This window comes from Contarinia nasturtii, unplaced genomic scaffold (assembly GCF_009176525.2).
Source record: "Contarinia nasturtii isolate CC-2019 unplaced genomic scaffold, AAFC_CNas_1.1 Cnas_scaffold_187, whole genome shotgun sequence".
In the NCBI taxonomy this organism is placed as follows: domain Eukaryota; kingdom Metazoa; phylum Arthropoda; class Insecta; order Diptera; family Cecidomyiidae; genus Contarinia; species Contarinia nasturtii.
Genome location: NW_022197544.1, coordinates 3724383 through 3748878, shown reverse-complemented (window position 1 = coordinate 3748878; position 24496 = coordinate 3724383). Strand labels below are relative to the sequence as shown.

Sequence of the window (24496 nt, the reverse complement as noted above, 5' to 3'; positions counted from 1 at the left end):
TGATCGTTTAAAGAAGGCGAGAAAACGGAAGATAATCAATGTTTAATAAATTGAATGAATGTCTAATGAGCAGAACATAGTAGTTAAGGTTTTTCTTAGCAATAAGCAAAACCATTGTACTGCTTGTATGAAATCAATATAAATCTATATATAAATATCTAAATAAGTGAAGCGAATGAAAGCAAAAAGAGAAATGAAAACACAAAGCAAATTATATGAAATAATCGATATAAGTTTGAATGTAATTGATTATTAAAACCACTCAACTATTATCATAATTTTATTAAATAAAAAAAAAAATGAAGAAAAATTATTTAAATATTTCACATCTTGATATTCATCATGCATCTTATCTTAAAGTTCTTTGACTTTTCGAATGCCAATGAAGCATTTGGGTTGTCTCGGTTTTTTTCTCATACGGTGTCGGACCCAAGCTTCGTCAATGCAACTCAAAAGTGTTGTTTTTTTGCCTTCATACTTACAACTTTATTAAATATAACATCAATCGAGTTATTTTCGACGAAAACCAAAACCTTACTTCAAACGAATACGAATATTACGAAGTACTTTGGTTCAAATTTTCTTGGAAAACTCTCAATTAAATGTTATGATGAGATTTTATCTTCAGACATAAAAAGGGTAAAAATCTAGACGATAAAAAAATGTCTCTTGATATTGAAGCCTTCTTTTTTACTTCGAGTTTCTATCCTTTTTGGCCACATTTTTCATGAATTCATTATGAAGTCACAATTGATGCATTCGATTTTTTAATTTACGAAAATGAATAACAAAATTGTTTACTTATTGACTTTGAAACTTGTGTTGATTTGAAAGCTGAAAAAATCATATAGAAACAAAATGATTTTTAATTTGGTTTCGATAAGCTTTTTTTTATCGTTAGTAAAGAAAAATGATTAAAAATTAAAAATGATTGCAATTCAATAATTCAAAACTGGAGTTGAAATCACGGCATGAAACCAAAATTTATGTGAAAAAACCGGATGAATTGCATTTCGCTAGATGGCGCCATAGATCATAAATATAAATTAGAAAGCACTAACTAAACTGTTGAATTCAATCCATAGACGGGTTAATGTTATCCATCGTCCTAATTGATTTCATTCCATAAAACAAATGAAAGGGCTTGGGAATTCAAAAGAAATCTTCAAATGAAGACAGTTTTTTTTTAATGATTTGAGTCTATGACGGCAAATTTTCCAAAATTTATGTGATCATTTGCAGAGCTGTCATTGGCACCGAAGAAGTGCGGATACTATTGTGTGACGGCACTTATTCCATTTAATATTTCAAGTGACGCACCTGAATACAAGAAAGAGAAGCACTTACAAGAAAAGTGCTCGCACCTCCGTAATGCCTATAACAGCGCTGATTATTTGTGAATATACAACACATATAACACAAAATAAAATTAATAATTGTTTTTAATATTTCATAGGAAAAAATGTATATTTATTTAATAACTTGAATCAATTTGATTTTGCAAATGGAATTTACAGCCATTCAAATTATTGTATATTTACGATAATCACGAATATTTACAGTACTATCAAAAATGTGTAAATATCCGTGGTTAAACACAAATAAAAAAAATACTTCTGAGCCCCTGTTAAAACGTGTTAACAGAATCGTAATAATTTGTGACTTTTCCAAACTGAAGAATGTTAAAAATAAAATTTAATGAAAATATCAACGTATTTTATATTTTACCTGGGTCATAAACATGTTCAAAACTCGTAAAATCAAAACCAATTGTTATATGTTTTTCATCAATAATTTTATATTTATTTATGACGAATGGTGACTTCAGTTGTCGTTTTTATGATATCAATACATTACATACATAATTATGTTTTAGTAATTTCATATTCTTATGTCTTATCGGTTTTTTTTAACTCTCTTAATCATCAATTAGACAACATTTATTTTCAGAGCTAAGAATAATGTTCAACATCTTGTTTTTGGTTGTGATTTTCTTTTGCGTTCACTCTCTTTCGCTAATTGCATCGATTCAATGTGTGTCTAACTGTCTATTGACTGTGGACTGATTCTTACTACATGAAATTTTTTTCGTATTTAGCTTGTTAGTTTTCCCATCAACTATGTGTTTTTCTAAGTTTCTGCATCAAATGTCTGAAAATCGGTTGTACGTCGTTCTGGTGTGATTTTTTCCCTTATTCGACGACTACACTATTGGTAAGTTTAACAAATGCAGGTTAAGTTTAAGACGGTTTAAAGAAGAAAAGTGACTCTTAATCTAATACGTTTTTTCCTCGTTCTTATGTTTTTTTTACTTGATATTTTTGTTTTTTTTTTTCCCGTTAATGTATGACATGAAATAAAGCTGCATATTTCTGTGTTTACATGGCTGATACGTATCGGCGATGATGGGAAAGAACACACAGAAATACGTAGCTAAACATCGATATATAAAGAAAAAAAACAAAAACTGACTTCATAAAAATGCACCCCGATGAATCAGTGCATGTATGCGTGTGTGTATGTGCGCGCGCGGGGTGTCGCTCACTTTTGAAATAACCTTACGTGCATATCAAAGACTTAAAGTTATTGTTTATTCTCATCATGGTTTTGTCTGAAATCCAACGAATACGACACACCAAATTTAATGTGGGGCAATGTACAGCATGCACCGTGCATACTTGCAAACATTGTTTTTGTCGTAATTTTGCATCTTCTCATGCCAAACCATTTGGCATTCAATCAAGAAATGTGCGTGTGAATAAGTACTCTCTGCTGCAAATTTAATGCTCAATATTTTGAATATGAATATACAATACTTATTCTCATCGATATAATAAATAATTTTCACTTTATAAATTGTTAACAATTAATCTTGTTAGCAAAATCATATTTTTAGACATATTCTCTCAAATCAATCAAGTCAATGGCCGTTTATAAATGCATGTGTATTGTGAATGTGTGTAAATGTATGATAAATTGCGTGTTTATGACGACAAATGAAACTAAAATCATTCTTAATACACTTTAATTAACTATGGAGCTTTGATAATAATTATTACACAATTGATTTATCACAGTTTCGTTTAATTTTTTTTTCTCTTATTTTGTTTTCTCTTTCTTTTCTCATTTTATCATCTGAGCTGAAAAAAAAGAGACAAACACACAACGAAAAATCAGTTCAATATTTGCAAGAAGACCGCGACTTGAGTGGTGCTGCTTGAATTGCGTATGTGTGTGTGTGTGTTTGTCGAGTGTGTATGCTGTGCCATCGAAACGGTTTTACTTTTTTTTTATTAAATTGTAGCTATTTTTAGTTAATAAGGATAGAGAGCATCGAGTTTTCAAGTTGTGATTATATTGAAGTGCGGCGAAGAGAAGTAAAAAAAAAGTGTAGGAGACACCTTGGATCACTTGTCGAAAATTTAATAAAACAACGGATGAACAAACAAAATAAAACGAGATAGATGTCTACGGATCATTTTCAAATGAAATTACGTAAACATCCGTTCGGATAGAAGCGACACAAAAAAATATATAGGAACAAATAAAAATTGAAGGAGAAGAAGAATGCAGACGAACGGGCAAAAGGAGCGAGCAATGAAAATAATGCGACAGAAGAAGAACGAAAACAATAAACGGGATAGAGAGAAAGAGAGATAGCTAGAAAGCAATATAGAGTCAGATACACAAGCCTGTTCCGGTTTCAAGTTAACTTTCTTTTATAGCTTTTGCCATTGTGCGTTATTATTGCATACTCGCGCTCGTGTCCGCGCTACCAAATCCACCGACAAACAACCGGTGTTGCATGAGATCGAGCAAGATGCACAGACAGACAGAGTGAGTGAGTGAGTGAGAGAGAAAGTGAGGAGCAAAAGTTATAAAGGGGGAGAGAGAATGAGAGAGAGAGAGAGAGTTCCACAGTTAAAGTGCTAAATGTATCGCATTTCAAAATGAAATAGCAGTAAATGAAAAAGAATGTAAGAAAAATAAAGAAAGAGAGCGAATGAAAAAGAAGAAAGACGCTTCTGCTAATGAAACAATGTTGAAAAAGAAATATTGCTGCCGTTCACTTTATCTACACTGCTGACCTATGCTTATCACGTATCGTTGAGTACTTTTTCCATTTCTTGACGACTATTTGTCATGATGCGACGTATTGTATTGTTGGCGCATGATGGCCGAACTATACGTGGATCTTGATGACCTTGATGACCAGATGGTGGTGGTGGCGGCAGTGTTGCGTGACTGTTGATTTGCATCACATCAGGCTCAAAATGTGTAGCCTGATTATTCGATGGATAATACTAAAAGGCGAGAATAAATAAAAATTACGAGAGATGAACGGTCGTCAACGGCAAAATGAGACTATGAAATATATTGTATTGTATAATAAAAGGAAAATATGAAAATTTCGATGAAGACTGGGGATGAAGCAACGTAAATGCGCTTAAGCCACAGTCAGCTTAAAAAAATGATGAAAACGTCAAAAGAGCCGAAAGTAACAAAAAAAAATAAAATAAAATAAAAAAATAAAACGAAAATCCATGGTGATTTCAGTGAGTTGATTTGTGAAACGCGTATGATTTTGTATGGTCTATGGTAATGTGAGACACGCGGCTTCGATTCTACTTACCGTTACACGTCCATTATCAAAATCGCGTTGCTCTTGAATGGTTAGCTTTGGTTTACCCTGTATTGTGTTCATTGCGGTCGTTGTGGCCGGTTTTGTTTTGAATTTTTGATGTTGCTTCATGGGATCGTGTTGCTTAAAGCAAAATTCAATCGTTGCCACAAATAGCGACAATATCAAACCAACGATCAACACGAAAAAGATGCCAGCCAAATTGTTCAGTGCCAAACCGTCGCTGGTGTATATATCATGCGTTGTCTTTTTATTTGCACTGCATCTGGCTTGTTCGTGCCACCATTTATTTTGCAATTTAGTTAATTCGCCCGATTCCATCAAAGATAAAATTATGTAGTTGATTGGCATTCTATAACCGACGATAGTGAACGAGAGCAAGAGAGAGACAGAGAAAAAAAGAGAGCGAAATTCGTTTTGTTCTTTTAGCATTCTATTTTGTTGATAGTCTTCAAACTTAATCTAAGTCATAACATATCGACCGAATTTTCGGTCAACATTGTTTCGCATCATCTTATTTTCGTTTTGTTTTTGAAACAGTATTTTGATGAGAAAAACAATGAATAATATGCCTACCTCAGTGGAGAGCCGAGTGGGGTGGCAATTCCAAAGCCTTGACTATCCAAATTTTGGCCAACTTTAATTGTATCGCAAGGCTCACGCTCGTTGATGTAATCGTTTTTCGGTGATTCAATCAAAAGCGCGTAGTTTCCGTTGCTATTTCGCACACGATGTACACCCTCATCGTACGAATGCACCATTACTTCAGGATGTTTTTCCATGTATTCGTATATTTTCGAATATGTTGGAATCGTTGATTTCTGTTGAGAAAATAATATTTGTTTTTATAATGGCAAATGTACGGAGAAAAAAAGAGACACGACAAATAAATAAATGTGAATCAGACTGGTTTTTATTTTGGTATGTAACGAATTTCAGGTGACAACATCAATAAAAATTTATTATTTTGTTTTGTTTCTTTTTGTTGCTGACGATGTTGATGCTGTTGCAAAAACAAATGCCAAAAAAACGTGACGAATGCGCGTCCAAAGAATTTCATTAGACGGAAGCTAATATGAATTGTTCAGCGACGTCTACACAAAAATGTATACTACAGACTAAAAGTTTCAGCATTTATTTCGGAATATGTGATTTACTCTCTTGCCGAAAAAGTTATAAGCAAATTGCCGAATTTGATTTGATTTTATTTTTTCAAATACAAAAGAACAGTATATTGAGACATTTGCTCGAACAAGAAAAAACCCAACTAAATTCAACATTTTCATCAATTTTCAAGCTTTAGTTAGTGAAAAAGTGTAGAAAGGATATTTTTTTGGCCTGCACTGTACAAACGGCGCAAAGAGAAACGATTCAATTCCAGCCAGTAATGTATGCATGCTACCTAATTTTCATTTTCTCTCCCAGTTTTGTTTGTTACTTTGAATTCTTTGCTGGCGAAACAAGAACAGTCCATATTTCAATTTATTATTGCGGCAAAGAAAGTTAGAGAAAAATACAATCGTAACAAACAAATAGAGTGTGATGAAAAAAAAGTTCAGGGAAAGAGAAGTAGATAGAGCAATGAAGCCAAGTCACAAAAACAACAAACTACAGTTATATTTCTTCTCGGTCGTTGGATAGCGGGCGCGTCGATATAAAATGCCTGCAATGACACATCAAACACCACAAACATACCGATGGAAAGACTTCATCTCGACCAAATTTATATGCAGAAACTTTTTTCATTTGAATTTTTTTCGTCTTTTTCTCTGACATTTTGTTGTTGTTTTGTTTTTGTCTCATTTCTGCTATCCGGTATGTCAGATGATCGGCATTGGATTTTTCAGCACTTGTATGTGTGCAAAAAAAAGAGAGAGGATGAGAGGTTTTATTTGTGCATGGTAAACATAGGCGCAAACAAATATGAAATGCAGAAAAGAGCAAATAAAAATAGGCATAAAGAGAGTGTGCAAAAGAAATGAACAGTGTGCTGAAGAGGGAAAAAATTGCGTAAAATAAATAAGGTGTCAACAGCAGTACAATCAACGAATAACGAAAAATATGGGATAAGCACATAGTAGGGAGGCAGATGGAAATGAAATATTTCGTAGTCGTTGCATTTGAAAAACGACAAAACTTTGCTATCTACTCAATCTATTGGCTGCGAAATGGTGCGCTCTTTTGTCGACGAAAAAGAGCACAATTAATCAGCTACAAGGGAAGCAATGACGGCAAATAGTAAACTGTAACGTACAACAACAACAACAGTAGTAAAAATAAGAATAACAAGAACAGAAATAAATAGCGAATAACGATGTATTCGCTTTGACACAGAAATTTAGCGACTATCACCAAAAAGTCAAGCGGCAAAGGCTGCCGTCATGGTATCAACGTCAAAAGCAGACGAATTTCGATCCGACCAGCATATTATCAAAATTCATTGCGCTCAATATATTACACATATTCACATTCACAGTAAAATCGTAAGCATCAACAAAATATTTGACATAAAATAACCAAATTGACATCAAAATGAAAACACACTAAATTTTATCGAAGAAAAAAAAAATCTATATTTGTTTACCTTAAAAAATGCCATGGTTGAACTGCCGTGCAATGTGCCAAATTGAATGGAACGCTGTGCAGCCAACTCTTCGACTGAATTAATTGGTGTTGTCATTCGTTCGATTGTTAACAATGCCGCAAAATTAGCTGTGTATGACGATATTAAAATGAATGTGAAAAACCACCAAACGGCGCTAACTATTCGGCCGGACAAACTCAATGGTGATGCATAGGTTGCTTGTTGCATCAACGAACTGAATGCAAACCAAAATGAATTCAATAAACTGAATTTGTTTGGCATTTTGGCCATTACGTGCGACGATGCTGTTGTCGACAATGGTGGTATGGTAATCGATGAATCTCCTATCAAAATCAAACAAGAAAAAAAAATGCAAACAAACATGAATTGCATGTGTGTGTGTGTTTGTGTGTGGGAGGGGTGTAATTATTTGTGAGAGAGATCAAAGTGAACAACGTGTGGTGGAACCATGATGCTCAAATTTATATGACATTTTCCGAATTTATTTTCAGATGAAATAAATTAATTTTCTTGATTTAATATGAATAAAATATAGTCAAATGAACTTCATTTTGGTTGCAGAGCTTTTTGTTTGGCATATAATGCGTTTTTGCAGTTTTGCGTGCAATACCAACTTTAAATTCATTTTATATAATTTGGTTGTAGACAATGTTCAACCACAATCGACATACATACCTTTTATTTGCACTGGTCTCCATTCACTTTGCGAAAACCGGCTAACAATATACAAAACAATGCTGACGCCGACATAACTGAATAAAATGCAAACCTGATTTTTGGCCAAATTCAACCAAAACCCATTCACACAATGTAGCAGCACACCGATAAATTTACGAGCGCACACGAGCAGCAGCAGCGGCAACACGACAAAAGAAAATTGAAAGAGAAAATGGCAGAAGAATGAGAAAAGGAGTTTGAAAAAAGCAGCGGAAAATGAGTGTCTAAAGGAATTTCGTGATTTGTACAAAAAGGATATCAATTTACTGTTTTAGCTTTCGGGGCATCAATTGGTGAATTTCATTTAAATAAAGCACTCTTACCCAAATTTCCTTTGACAATGGACTCATAAAACTGAAAAACGATTCGTTTTGTTTCACTGGCTTTTTGATCATTATTGAAATGCCATGATTCATAAAGGGCGTACTAAAGTCAATCACCCGTTCGCGTTCGGATGTTATCGTCAGTGGGGCGATGGCTATGTCAGCCTCCTTAAAATAGACAAAATTAATCAGGTTTTATCATTAAAAGAGATTGAATTTTTGTTGAACGCTTTGCAACAACGGAAACGATAACATACTCGTCGAACCAATTCACCAACTATGCCATCCCAGCCGCCGACCTCGTTTGGATTTTCGCTGCCATATGAACCATCTTTTACCGTACGCAGCACATCTTGTTTTTTTTTTGGAATTTATGACCAATTGAATGAAAAAAAAAAACAAAAAAAAGAAAAACAAAGAAAATGCTTGAATTTTCGACTTTATAATCAGAACTGAAGCTCAATTCAACAATCAACGATACATACAATTGATTCCCAATTTGTGTGCAATTAAATCGGCTAAGTCTCTGCAATAGCCCTCATATAATTCATTGCCTTCGAGTACTTTGCCGGGTTTTCCCTTGCGTAACATTAAATATGGCTCTTCGATGATTGCTGTAACAACATAAGTGCGATTCCGTTCGTAATCAATACGTGCTTGTACACGATCGCCAGCACCGTGTTGTTTTGTCGATACAAAACCAAATTGATCCGACCAATCGGCTACTTTGACCATGCCACTATCCACCGTCATTTCCATAACATTGAGCGTATAGTTTTCACGGCGACCATCTTCATTGAAGCGAATATCGCCAGTCAAGCCTTCGATTTCGACCTTTTTGAAAATAAACAAACAAACAAAAAACATGCGAATTTCGAAATTCGTAAATTATTGCACCGAAATATTGATTCAATGCGAAAAACATACATGCACATCACTATAGCTCTGTATATATTTGTGTTTATAAGCATACCTTGCGTAAATATCGAGATATCTTGTCGCCGTGCTCCCATGGATTAACCCAACCTTTTGAAGTGTTGCAATCGAGCACACGATTCACATTTGTATTGTTGGTTGCATTTGCATTGGATACATTTGTTACGGGCGAAAGTAGTAGTCCCATACGATTACGCATCGTATAGCTACGAAATTGATCGGGTTTCTTTCGAAGTAATTTATTGAATGCTTCGACCAGAACGAAAACCGCATCATACATCAGTGCTGCTTGAGCCTGTTGAATTTTTTTTGTGTTTTAAAACTAATTTGAATTTAGAGGTTTTTTTTCCAAAGCGCATCTCCAACGAGAAAATGTTGCTTTGAAAATATACTCAGATCAGATAGAAAATGATAGAAGTACAAACTCACCGAAATAGATTCTTTGCCAGCACCGATTGATGTGTTTGGATCAAGATTTTTCCATCCGTCTAAAAATTCTTGCACATATCGTCGATTGTCGTCAATGATACGAAATCCAGTTATGTTAATTGCACCGAATTCACTTACTTCCGCTTCCCATCGATCATCCATTACCTGTTTTACGACCATAAACCATAACAAATAGTATTAAATGTCACTGCAATTCAAAAGCTCTCAACATAAATCGTTTTGTGCACGAGAGCAAGGTTCGTCTCTCTCTCTCTTTCACATTCTCTTTTTCTCTGTTTCTGTGTTCCGTGCATCATGCTCTGTTTCTCTATAACTGTACGCGGCTGATGTCGCTTTTGGTGCTGGCGACTCTTTTTTTTTTCGATTCACTGTTGATTGTACTCTTTCCTCTCTTTCCATACACGATTTCGTTCGGTAAATTGCAAATAAATTGCAAATGGATGGCATTTTACGTTATGAAACCGAAGAAACACTTTAACTTTTGGCGTTGTGAACGAAAAGATGCATATTCAGCATTAAATTTTAGTTTCAGATGGCATCACATATGTGGTGTTGATTGTGGTTACGAAAACTGTTTTCACTCCATCTCTTCTTCCACTCTTTTAGTCTAGTAACCGTGTCCATCCTATTGTTTTCAAATGGAAAAAGAATGCACGACATCGAGACCCAACCAACATTATATAGACCCATATGTATACGCCGAAGACGAAGGAGAAAAGAAGAAGAAGAAAAAAAAATTACGCAAAAGCAAAGAGAAGAAATGAATGTCCTGGATTTTATACTTTTGCTTTGTTAGCAAGAAATTCGAAACGATATTTTTGCTCGTTATACGCCCCGTAATCGAAGGAGTTTAATTTGTTTCTTCTATTTATTGCTCTCCAACCACCCCAAAAGCCTGTGTGCAAACGATGCATTTTTATTGCGCTACGAATAAAAATAACATATAAAAAAAAGAGTGTATACACACACTAACCGAATACAGAAAATCGCCTCACCTCCCCCCCTTCCGAAAAAAGCACCCAAAGAAACCGAACACAGAAACAGTAAAAATAAGAGAAGAAAATGATGACGACAAAGATGAAAAAAAGTGGCCAAGATCAATACAAACCAACGAAGTTAGGAGGTAATGGTAGGTTCTTCTTCCCAATGAAATATCACGAACATGATTGATAATAATTTCCTTTGCCATCTCCATCGGACAGTCGAGCACAATGAATTTTCGTGAGAAGCGATTTAATGTTTCAAGTGTTCGCAAAAAATTTATTGCATTTGATACGTTCGCAATACGCTTAACCGTTTCTACTTGAAATGATTCATTGCCCGGTCGCAAGCCTTGGTAGATTTGCTGTAGACGCAATAAACCTGGTGTGTGTTAGATGGCATGTGTGTATACGTAAATGCGAATGTGTGTAAGTCAGTGAGTTTGGATCGCCCCGTTGCAAATGCAAGCAAAATGTATGTAACCAGCCGAATCGAACGATTTTGATTGCGATAGCGTGTACATTTGCGTGTATTTTACCATTCCATACAGCATACAGGAAAATATATAGCGATGAACAGCGCGTGCATAAAATATATGAAAAGGATAGAGGACAAACGAAACAAACGTGTTCAATTAAAACGTTTTAATTTATCGCATGCAATACAAAGTCATAAAAAAATGGTAGCACAAAAAAATAGAATTTTGCTTTTTTCGCACTCTTTTTTTCTCTCTTCTATAATACAACGGGCCGACTTTTTGCACACAATCTTGCACCTGTGTGTGTGTGTGTGTGTTGGGCATGTGCGCACGTCAATGCTGATTTGAAATGAATCATAAAAATAAGTTATCAACTTCATATTTTCCGTTTGGTAAACGGACAAGAGCAACACGAACAAGCGAACGAACGAATAAACGGGCGAGCGTTGGATATTATTGCTTTTTTGTTCAGAACCGTTTTTCAAGAGCTCAACTTATAATGCATTCATTCTGTGAATTCTTGAGGATCAAACAAACCGGAAAAATACTCTTATGCTCTCGATTATTCCATCAAAACGATTTAGATATGAACGAAGCGAACAAAACAGTATCCATTTCAAACCTCAACCATCTCTTGATTTTCCGGAATTCAATCATGTTTCCATTCGGGTGAAGGTTATGGTTCTATGGTTTAAAAATATTAATATCTTGATGGGTTGGGTGGATTGAATGGACTGTTTATTTCATCACATATTATAACAATCGACGCATTTAAACTGATGAACAACTTCATTTACCTATAGTAATTTTTATGATTTATCCGCAATTTCTGCGGATAAAAACCGGTCAATTTGCAATTTAACAAAAACTGAAATTCAAGATCTGATTATGAAACCAAGCGATTCGAATTAGCTTTTCATTCATATTTTGAAAAAACCGAATAAAATTCCATTCAGATTCTTTTTCGTTGTTGATGTGATGCTTTTTTTTCGTGAAATTCCAATAACTCAACATCTTCCAGCGTTGCATGAGAGGATAATAATATTTTTCCTCTGTTTTAATCAGATTATATCAATGCCGATCGCATTTTTCGCAGGAATATTAAAACAGAAAATTAAATAGACCATTCTCTTGTGCCCGCCGATGCTATCCTCTACATTTTATATTCAAAGTGAAATGTTATCTCGGTAAATGGCAATAAGACAATTATATATCGATAGCGGAATGACGTTTTTAATAATTCCATTTTAATTTCGAAACCCTTTTCACTTTATCTCTCTCTCTCTCCCTCTCTCTCTGTCTCTGTGTTTCTTTTATTTGATATCCGTCAGCGCGCGCGTTTCACAGTCAACGAGAGAGAGGTTTGTTCGTTAAAAGGATTAAATTTTGTGTGAACATGAACACCGCCAGCAAAAAACGAATAAAATGGAATGAGATAGAGCAAGACATTTCTCGTTTTCAGTATTGAATTCGAAAGACAGAGAATGTGATTGCGATTGTGTGATTATGAGATTGTAATGTGTGCACGTCTTGTGGCTGTATGTATTTTCCGTTTTGTGCACATGATAGCGAATTCTTGTTGAAAATAAAATATAGGCGGCACAAGTGAATGTCGAATATTTTAATAAATAATGTGAAAACTTGAAATTCGATTACAGCCATATTCGGTCTCGGCTTTCGTCATGCAAATGCGTTTGCTCTTTCTCTCTCTCTCTTTTGCTCTCTTTCCCACACTCGTACACATCCAAATTTCCATATTTTAGTTTGTTCATCGAAAATGTGTCTTAAAGTTTGTGCGGCAAAGAGAAAGAGTGAGTAAAAGCGCGCTTTATCGTTGCGCAAATTCTTTATTCGACTTGGAATCCTTTTTTCCTCATTGTACCATTCCTTTTGTGCGCTAGCGGCAATGAGAATGATATTAGCAACTTTATGCCGTAGGCAATATCTACTTCCTTCAGCATTTTACCTCAACATCATTCGAGACACGCACGCACACATATACATTTCCTGCACACACAAAAAAACGAAGTGGATAATGTCAATGTGCTGCCGTCATAATAAATTCAATTTTTACTTTTTTCTATAGTTCATTTCAGACAGTAGAAAACGCTACCGCCTTTGAAATACTATATTAACAGTAATATGTTACAATGTGCACACATTTCGATAGTGGTCACAACAATTTTGCTGAATTCCAGCGATGCTTTCTCTGAATGTAGACATCTAAAATAGTATTAATAGGCTTCGTTATTACTATCTCGGTAGCGTTTTTTACTCTCTGGTTAATTTAAAGTGCCCATGTGTTTTGCGTTTGTTTGATTGTGGCTGTAGGTTTTTTGGTCAAATCATTTTTGTCATGGATTTACTTTGTTGGTGTTCGTTCATTCGTTGGTTCGTTTAAACAAATTTTGTTGATGATGATTCGAAAACGAAATTACTTGAATACATCGAATAAATTAAATGAAAAATATACTCTTTGTACGTGTGCTCATTTTGTATCATGCCTTCACCTCATCCATTTCTTCTGATGACTATATCATATCGTGGCGATAGCGCACGCCAAATGTATAAAATGTAAATATGAAAAATGCCAATGCAAAAAAGCATTTATACTTTATATTGAGATACTCACCGTCATGCGAATCATACAAATACATAATCTTTTTCCAGCCATAATATCTAATGGTATCAATAATAGCCTTATGATAATCGGGTCGCATACTAATAGCGAAATCTAAAAAACCGGATGATGGTGTTAGTACCTGCGGGGTTGCAAATGGTTGTTACGTGGTGTATTGTGTATCGATGTCGATGAGTAAATATATGTGAAAAAGAGAGAAAATGTTCAAGTAAATCGAAGGTTGTGAAAAGCAAAAGAAGATAGAAAAATACATAAATCTTTTGGGGTTAAAAGGAAGCAAAATCGAGTTGTACTCGGTGGTTTTTTTTTATTCTTCTCTTGAATTGGTCGTCATTTGTTGCCTCCTCTTGAAATGTTCGGTTTGAATGAAAGGAAAATATTGTTTATATCTCATTTCAATTTCGGTGCAAATCGTCAAATATCAATAAACGATTGCTTTGGCGTCAGTCTTTCTCTCTCTTTTTTTCATTCTTTGCGTCATTTTGACGGTATAAAATGACTGGCATGAAATTGGAATAAACGACTGCCCCTCCAAATTGAACGAACCAAACAAACAAAAAAAGAAACAACCCGAACCCAATTCAATCGATTTACACATATATATATAAATGAACATCTTATTTCTAAGTAAATGTTATCTATGCAAATGATATAGTAGACAATGAAAATAGAATAGATACATTTTTTCAGTATCAAATTCCTGCCTACCTCCACTATTCAATTCCATTTTCAACCAAATAAAAATCGAACGAAAAAAAAATTACAAATAAACTTCTTTAACCCTGTGATGCTATTTGAGGAAAATAATATTATAAAAAAAATCGCTTTTCGTATTTTTCTCACTCCAATTTCCACTGATTGCTATTAGAAACTAAAGACTCGACTAATGCTTTACAAAATAAAGTAATAAAAAACAGTATACACTGCATAAAGCTAGATTAAAAGCTTTTCGTGTACTTTTTTTCGTAAATTTCTTAAATTCTAGCTATTAAAGTCTCTACTCTACGTATATATAAATATGTATGCATACCTTTTCCGGGAACCATGGTGTAACAAATGGCATTTGAAATGTGTTGCTGTAGGAGTGTAGTGTATCAAATGATTCCGGTGATACTGCGCCAAGCATGGAAAAAACGCCTCGGGAAAATTGATTGCAAACTGCAAAATGATAAATAAAATTTTATGCCGGATCGACGACAAAGAATTGCACAACGTTGATATTTTGCGCGTTTCGTAAGTGTGAATAAAGACAACTTGTTGAAATGCTGTAGCCGAAGTGTTGTTGTTGTTTTTTTTATTCAAGCGACTTGGAGTCGACAACAACGAAAATGGGAAAAAAATTGTTTGATGGCAAAAGGCGAGTAATTAGAAACTATGGCGTGCAATGGGAAAAACAAATTGCAATTGAAATGGACTACAGCCATATGCTTGTTCATTGCAAACGGATAAACGAAAGACGCTCAAAAGTGCATGAATCTCTGTCGTTGCACATACAGCAAAAAGAAAGTGCAATTATATTTGAGTTACCAAAGCCAATTGAAGAAACGGAGAACGAACAATAAAATGTATTTCAACAACATTTCAAATGGAAAAATGAACAAAACGTCGCGAATTATTATCGTATTTTGTCATAAGGAATTTCCCTATCTCGCCATGGGTACACGAAAATAAAAAAACTTTTTGCCATTTCTTTCATATATTTTTTTCCATTGTTCATTGCACTGTCAAACATCTAAAACGAAAATCATATTAAAATTGAACAAGCACACAGACGATAGAATGGCCAGTAATAATAGCAGCAACAATAAAAAAGATCACGCGACATCGTCCGTTATGCAAGTGAATGGAGAAGAAAGAGGAGCAAAACGAACAAAAATTTGACTAAAATCACTTCTTCTTTTTCGATGCTTTTCTCTCTCTCTCTCTCTCGCTTTTTTTTGCTATTTGATTCGAAACAAATCCCAATGTGAACAATAGGCTGTCAAGCATCGTTCTTCGAAGCATTCTGAATGTATATTTAATAAATGTCACTTCTGTAAACTGAGCATGGGAAAAAAAGTGGCAACAACACAAGAAAAAAAATTATAAGAAAACAAAACGAAGTAACGAAAAAGCAGCAATAAATGGCAGAAATCAAGCAACAACACAAAAAGAATGAGAGAGGAAAAAGTGAAGGAATCACATGAAAAAAACAAGCATAGAGCAAAAAAGGGGATGAAATGTATTAAATATAAAGGCGTAAGAATATCGTGACAGCGTATAGAAATGGTGTATTGCACTACGCCGATGAATAAGGCTGGTAAGGGATTTCGATTCTACACCATTTGTAAGTCTCTTGCTCTCGAAAGGCACACACACTTTGGACAAAAGCTGCTCGTTTCTACAACACACACACACATCGCCTTGAAAATAAATGTGGTTGGAAAGAGAAACGAGAGCAAAACTTTTTTTTTCTTCACTGTTTTTTCAAACTTAGCGCCTATTCCACGGATATATGCACACGCCAAGCAAATAAGAAGAAGAATAAGAAAAAAACCAAGTTGTGAAGTGAGAGTGCTGGTGTCGAGGTATGACAGGCTTCGTTTAGTTTGAGTCATTCATTCATTGGATTTGTGCAAAGTATATATTTGTTTGCTTTGGCTCTTGGTATTCTTCACCAAAGCAACTTATCAATGTGAATGAGCGCAATTATCAGCGATCTCAAACAATTTTTGGCAATTTCTTTTGCATGTTTGTCAGCCCGTCACTTTTGCGAAAACGATACGCAACGCTGTTTAAGTGCCGCTTTATTCCATTCAATTTTCCCGTCCATGTTCTACTTCTTCTTCTTTTTCTTATTCTACATTTTGATTTTGTTGACTTTCTGAGCTTGATGTACCAACATAGCGCATAGCGCCTTCATCAACATCATGTTGTCTAGTTGTGCGCATTCTGTGTGTAAATGTGAAGTTTTTGCAAAACAGTGTCGCAATACTTACTCAATCGTGATAGCTTAAAGGCATCTGCAGTATTGATAACATCAACGAATGCTTGTAATTCAAATCTTCTCGATGTCACATTCAGGTTGTGATTTAGCATAGCAAATTTAAATGCTGATTGCACTTCATCTGTTCCTTGTTCAAATATTGCACCTGAAAATGAAAAGATATAGCACACGAATACAGTTACATATATATAAAACGATGGAAATGGAGAAAGTAGAGAGGCGAAAAAAAGAGAAGAATATGAACAATTCATGAATAAACAATTTTTAAAAGAAATGGAGAGATCAAGATATAGAGATCGTCAACGGAGAGCCAAAGAAAATGAGATGGAGAGTGGCACGAGACAGACCAAATGTGTACACCATAACAATGACGTGATAGTGTTCAACATATTGCATTAAAACTGGATTTAACTACACTATGTTTCTCTCTTGGTGTTTTTTGTTGTTCGGCATCGAAATAAAAACGGAGCTTTTTTGCGAGCTCATTCATTTATGCGCTCGTTTTCATTTATTTCGCCTATACAGTATATTCACATCGGCCATTATTACGACTATTGCGTGTAGACATCATCCATTTTTGCGATAGAATCTCGACAATGTGGGAATTGCAAACGCTTCTTAATATCCGCTTTCGCTGTGTCTTGCTATGGTTTTTTTTTCTTCGCCTTCATCGTGTTTTTTTTTAATGGAAAATATTTTTCATGTTGGAATGTTAAAAATAAAAAAAAACGAGAGCGATGAAGAACAACAAAAAACTGGACGAAGCAAAGCTCATTTCACAGACACATAAATTTGTTTCGCGAAGCGGCTATATTACATGCTCAATATCAGAAACTCATCCAGCCATTCTGTCTTCATTTTTTTATTGTTCGTTTGCCATCAATTGCGTTTTTGATGTTAGTTAGCATTGAAATTGCGTGATAGTAGTTTGAGATTTAGTGGATGACAACACTTATTAATGCGTCTGGCATTGTTTCAAAAGTAAGCCAAGCTTCAACTCAATCTCTCTCTCTCTCTCTCTCTCTCTCTCTCTCTCTCTCTCTCTCTGTGTGTGTGTGTGTGTGTGTCTCTTGGTCGCACTCTGAATCCATAAAACAAACAAAATCCATTCTCATATCATCACTATCATCACCAAATGAAGAGAGTTGTGATAAGTAGTAAGAGAAAACGAGGGCGAAAAAAAGTATTGTAAAAAGTAAACAGTTTCCTTTTTTTATTCCCAGCCTGAATGTATCAATTTCAATTTGAAAAGTTTCCATTTGAGAATCATTCAATACACTACACATATAAATATATTCTTTATCGTTGTGTGTTTGAGTATGAGAGCGAAGTGGACAAAAAAAGGTGTGGAAATGATGACCAAAGTTTTGTTGATTTTTCTTTTCCTTTGAGTCATTTTCTTTTTGCCACACAATAAACTTTTCATTTATTTGCCATTTTCCAGATTTACGCTGTTAATCTTTAGTAATATAGTGTTTAAATCGATTACATACAATTCGAATAGAAAGAAACTTTTCGGTCGTTTCATCGAACAACCAGCAATGGAACAGTGAAAGGATTGTGTATGCATTTCGTATCCATCTGAGTTTGCAATGCAACATACGTAGGACGAACAATTGCATATTTTGAATTAAAAATTTGGACTCAATTGGGATGGCAACGAGAATGTCGACCGAATGAAAATTTAAATCACAATTTTAAATATGATCTAAAATTGAAAATTATGATAAAATATTAAGGATGAATACGAATAGTGTTCATCCTCCCCCGACGGCAACATCTAATAAAATAACAAACCATGTGTTCCAAGCTACCATCTGAATAACAAATATTTCCCAGGAAATAATTCTGTTTGGTCGTCAACAATATATCATTTTCCCATTTCGCTATGAAAACAAACTCAACGCATAGCATAAAGACAGAGACTGGGGAGTGAGGGGGTGGAGCGAAGTCGAATTGTTGAAAGAGGGCAAACATAACACTAACATAACACTAATGGATAATAGGTTTATATATTATTTATTTTTTCAAAGTTTTCTTTTTCAGTCGATGCTTGTTGTTACAATTTTTCGAAGCACACATCATATTTTATATTCGAGCGTGTGTATAAAGAGTACGCATACGAAAGTGTATCGTTTTGGCTAAGCAGTATCCGCTTGTACAATCGTATGGCCATAATATGAAGAGCTTGAGTTTGCTTTTAAGAGCAAAAGTTTGATTTTGGCTACTCACACGCACTCACATGTTTGCATGATTGACATATATCAAAATGTTGTTTCAAACAAAAAACCACACACAACAACAACTACAAAAAAATCTGCTTTCATATCGCATGTATTTTTGCAATGGATTTATTAAACGGGTATAAAAAAAGAGATGAACTTTCAGTTCGCAGCACCATCGAAACCGTTGTTTATCGTTTCGTTTTACAAATCGATTTATCGTTTCTATAAACAAACAATTTTCGTTGCCAAGTTTTGTGTATATTTGCTCCATGGCTTGTGTTTTCATAAAATTGTGAGAGAACGAAAAAAAAACCCGTTGCGTTCATTCACTTTCTCTTGCTTGCACTCTGTCGCCACATAACCTTCTTATTGGTGCATAGATCAAAGGAAAGCAACAATGAAAACAACTCCAGATTCAACGATGAGCGAGCGAACCAAAAAAATGTGTATCAGAATTATTCTTGACTGCTCATGTTGTTGGGATTACATCGCTAAAAGTCTTCAATGCAAAATATAAAACAAAACAAACATTATTTTGAAATGCGATGTACAGCTTTTTGTTGGAAAAAAGGCTTCGGTGCTGTGCAAGATGCTGATGCTGCTGTTACTGCTGCTCTCGATGATGACGACGACTACGACGACGATGATGATGATGATGAAGAAAAGCAAAAAAAAGGAGCATTGAATTATAAAAGTGCGGCAGCAAAACATCGCTCGGTTGTCGTATAGTCAAATCGATTGTTTATGTGTTGCTTAGTCTAATCCGATTGAGTATTAAATGGCGCGAAGATGCGTGTGCGACCGAAACAAGGAACCAAAATCATTAATCATTATTTATTTGCAATTTATTTTCGATCGCAATCATACATCACCCTTGCTTCCGAAATTCGCCTTTATTTCCGATGCCTAAGCGATATTTTTTGTCTTCTTTCACTTTTTTTTTTTCTTCTTCTCATTTTTGCATTCGCCTCTCGCTTGTTTTTTCCCTTATTTTCTGCAGCGTCTATCACTCTTTCTTTCACTTTGACTGGTTTTTTTTTGACAATATTTTTTTCTGCGATATCATTCATGTTCTCATATCAATCGATTTACTGATTGTTGCCGCAGTGACAAAAATCCAAATTTACATCGATGCTTTAGATTCGCGCCTCCATCGTTCGTATTACGCAATTACCACGCATATCGATTCGAATTTATGTGCTGTTGCTATATTGTATTTTCGGTATTTGGGATATATGAGTATGAAAACAAAAACCACAATCAAAATAAAGCGCACATTGTGCCAATGTTAAACGGTAATATCATTACACTATGCTTGATGTGAATGCAATGGATTTCGTTGGAGGGTTGGTGATGGCCCAATTGTATGACGATGTTACAATATAACAGCAAGCGAAATGACTTTTGTATTTCGAAAATCCAGGCAGATTTACCGGCAATAAAGCTTGTAAGTCTTGAAAATTTTATTTCGCATCCAATCATTGCAATTATTAATGGGAAAAGTGATTGATATGCTATATTTTGTTGTATTACAGAAAAACCAAACCAATAGCAGATTCACACGCGGAGACAAACGTTTTATTTTCGAGACTATCTCGAATATCGGCAATATTCAGTGCTTGTAACAATTTTTATTGGAGATACGTTCCACTATTTCATGGTTCCACTATTTGGAGGTTTTACTGTGCAAATATAAGTTGCGACCGAATGAAAATCTCTCGCTGAATTCAACCAAATGGCGATAGGCATTTGTGGTGATGGGCAAATGTTGGTGTTCCCAGTACATTCTCGAATAAAAATGCGAACGAATCATACACACAGAGAGAGAGAGACATAAATACAATAATAATACACACATGCAATGAATTTGGTGATTCAGTAACCGAGAAGCGAGGCGAAGAGCTTTTGTTTTAGCCATGGAGCGAAATGAGCTCAGTGTGTCTCTGCAGTGAAAATAATTATACGCTGCTAATGGGATATCATATTGTGTCTGTATGTATCTGTGATATCCATAGCACATGCATATTCATTTAAGCCATTGTTATATGATTCGGCAATTGTTTTTATGACCATATAGATCGAATATAATACTTTCGATCGAGAGTGAAAAAGCGTGAGCAAGAGGGGGGAAATAAAGGAGCCACAAATCCGTTTTCGAATTGCAATACACTGTGCAACCGAACTCATACTAAATTTTTTATTTCAACCTCCTCTGTCTCTCTATCTGGCTTTCTGGCTCTCTGATTCTCTTTATCTCGTTATATCTACCTTTCTCTCTCTTTCTCTCTCTTATCCCATTGAATATATTTCTATGCTATTTGAAGTATTGACTTACCTAATGGAATTTTTTCTGTCAGACTTTGACCGCGAACAATACTCAACCCAGTTAGCAATATGATGGCGCACTCAATTACCGTGTTCGTTCTCATTTTGTGCGTTTTCATGTTGTTTCGTTGTTGGATGTTTTGATGCTGTTGCTGTATTGTGCTATATTTTAGTTCGATGTGTTACGAGAATGCACACCAGCCAGTGTGTGTGTGTATTCGCCTTTATTCAAAGCAATTATTTCCTCTTTTCAACGAATATTTTATGCTTTGCTGTCACGTTTTGCTGTTCTATCTCTCCTTTTTTTGCGCGCTTTCGTTACCGTTCATAAACACAATAACAAGCTTATTACCAAGTTAGGTTGTGCGCGCGCTCTTTTTTAATAAAGAAAACAGTTAGTTGTTTTCACTTATTAAATGAATTTCTCGGAAATGCTTCTTAATCACAAAAACACGCTTTTGTTTCTGTGCTTTCTTTCTTTTTTCTCTGTTACGGTTGCATTAACTTGATTCAACTAATAATATCCCAACTATTTGTAATGCTCATGCATGGAGTGCATAAACAGCGAAAAAAACGACAATTTTTTGTTGTTGTCTCGTTTGCGGCTCCTTTAAGTTCTTGTAGATTTTGTTTGGTTCAACTGGTTTCGTTGCTCCATTCATAAAATGGTATGCGGTATGCTTTTGTGTGACTTTTCATACTAAGCGTTCCAAAGAAAACAACCAACCACTAACGCACATACACACAATTTATGCTTCATTCACACGAAACTATGTGGTCAGTGTGCTGACTCGGTCGACATCTGTTTTAATATTTTTTTCCCACCTCTTTTATAATGTGGTACGTAAAATGCATTATACTTCCGTGTATGTGTCTATTCTATTATTGTGTTAATATTTAACCATATTTGATGTACAACAGATTTATTTTTGGTACATTTTCATTCAGATAAATTAAGTTGTTCTCTTTTTTTTCTGCAGTTTTGTTTGTCTCCAAAACTTGGCATTTGTTATCGAAATTTAAACATCTCACTTTCTCTTCACTTTCTTGAATTTTGCATTTTATTTTGTCTAATTTGTGGACTCCTTACTGTCTATTTATTTGTCTTTGTATGCGACACGCACCAGTTTGTCTTTTCTTCACGATGAAAATTGTTTTTTTTTTTTAGAAAAAAAGTTTTCTTGAAGTACTTTTTCGCCCAAATGTTGTATTAGATCCAGTTGGACAGCAATTTGTAATTTGGTTTGCGTTTTTCTTTGCATTCATTGTTCGAATTTAATTGAAGCGCCACAGAAACAAATACCAACACCAAAACTAATTTAAATACGAAACATTCTTTATATCTTATTGCATTTTCTGGACGTTCGAGTAGTTAACTATGTAGTGTTCGTCGGTTTTCTATATTTTTCTCGTTTGCTTTAATGTTTATTTTCTTCTCACTCTTTCATTGAATTGAATTAAGAAACATTTCTCTAAACTACATCTGACCGATGGAAACAAACAACTCTTTATTTATCTGCAAATTTGCATACAACAAGGACAAAAACAATCAAATCCTCGTAAAATCAAGCAGAGCTAACGACTTAAATGAGCAGACACTGCACTCACTCTCTCTTTCTCTCTCTCTCTCTATATATATATATATATCTCTTTCTTTTGCTCTCAATCTGATTGTATGCATGGACAGAAAAGTTTTACAAAACAAACACACACTGTTGGTCTGTGTCTCTATCTCTTTGTGTGATTTTGTGGAATTCTTCGAGCGCAATGCAAATGTATTTAATCAAATCACATCAAATCAAGTTGAAACATTTATGCCAAAAACACAATCGAATTATGAAATCAGTGTTTTGTAAATTCGAAAACAAATCGTTCGACACGGTTTTTTTTTATTTCACAACGTCATCGTTTTTTTGTGTTATTATTGTATTTATTTATTTTGTTTTATACTCTCATTACAAAAGCTCTTCGCTGTTCAACATCAACAAAAAATAGTAATATTTTCATTTGATTTTCAATATAATACATGTAATAATTGAATATTATCAATGCGATTTATTCATTCTTGTTTTAAACGCGATTTATTCAATTTAACTTTTGTACGCACACCACACTCTGATTTGAATGACCGATTCAATGATTTCGATTTTCTGTGCAATTCATTCAATTTTAGGCATTGGAATAATGCTCAAGCTTCTCACGAGAGAGCGTCAAGACGATACAAACATCCAACACAAACTGAACCATATTTGGTCTGGAACATTTATTTTATATTGGAATTTCGTAGTGGGTTTATGTTGTGCCAAAGTGTTTCAGATGATGCTGTTGCCGCTACTGCTGCTGCTGCTGCTGCTGCTGATGGTGGAGGTGCTTCTGTTGCTGTGATGCTGTTGCGGCATGTTGATGTGTTGTTGCTTATCACCGTTTACAATCCAGTTCAGCACATACATAGTACCATAGATTCGAATAGCTGCATGGAAAACGCTTTTTTGCTGTACTGAGATGTATAAAATGTGTAAGCCAATCCACCGGTATGGGATAGAACAAGAATTGAATACAATGTTCGACGTAAATTTTGTGAATTTTCCACTGGAAAAAGTCACGCAATGCGATGCGTCACATCTTGCGCGTCATATCCTTTACATCATGCTCATTCGCATATATACATCTTACATTCGGTTCATACATATATATGATCGTAGTTGGGCCACGCATTGTGTCGTTCACATCGTAAAAGAAAATTATAAATTATTTGCGCGCTACCATTTACATAAAATTTCCTATTTTCGAGGGGACCGACAACAGAAAATCATGTATACTATCGTAGATAAAATAAAATATAATATGTTTGTGCTGAAAGTTATGCGAGAATATATCAGAGCAGCAGCAACCGTACAACAGCAATAGCAAAAGCATCATCATCGTCATCTGAATTTGAATCACAATACAAAGGAATGACAATGCCAAAGAAAACAGAATCGAAATGATGTCTATTCAAATAGATAGATCGGCAGCAAGAGTGAAAAGTGTTTGTGACATTTACGCTTGTCACAGCGCATCAAAATGAAAATGATGAGTGACAGTCAACAAAAATGATTTAAATTGTCTTTGACTAACCCAACCCAATCCGACTGGCACGCAAAATAAAATACACACACACATAGACAGAGTATACATCTAAACTGTT

The 24496-nt window shown here is 34.8% G+C and overlaps 1 protein-coding gene across 1 annotated transcript; it reads right to left on the bottom strand.

Moving 5' to 3' along the window:
• Positions 1 to 1776: 1776 nt before the first annotated feature.
• On the bottom strand, positions 1777 to 23529 carry LOC116352293 (glutamate receptor 1-like). Its single transcript, XM_031784779.1, has 15 exons — positions 21320 to 23529; positions 16752 to 16904; positions 14804 to 14931; positions 13765 to 13894; positions 10782 to 11035; positions 9653 to 9817; positions 9261 to 9518; positions 8773 to 9121; positions 8545 to 8639; positions 8288 to 8455; positions 7923 to 8016; positions 7227 to 7570; positions 5219 to 5463; positions 4634 to 4994; positions 1777 to 4304 (listed from the first exon to the last, which is right to left on the bottom strand). The coding sequence occupies exons 1-15, from the start codon at positions 21426 to 21428 to the stop codon at positions 4098 to 4100; spliced, it is 3060 nt and encodes a 1019-aa protein (XP_031640639.1). The 5' UTR covers positions 21429 to 23529; the 3' UTR covers positions 1777 to 4097.
• Positions 23530 to 24496: the final 967 nt, after the last annotated feature.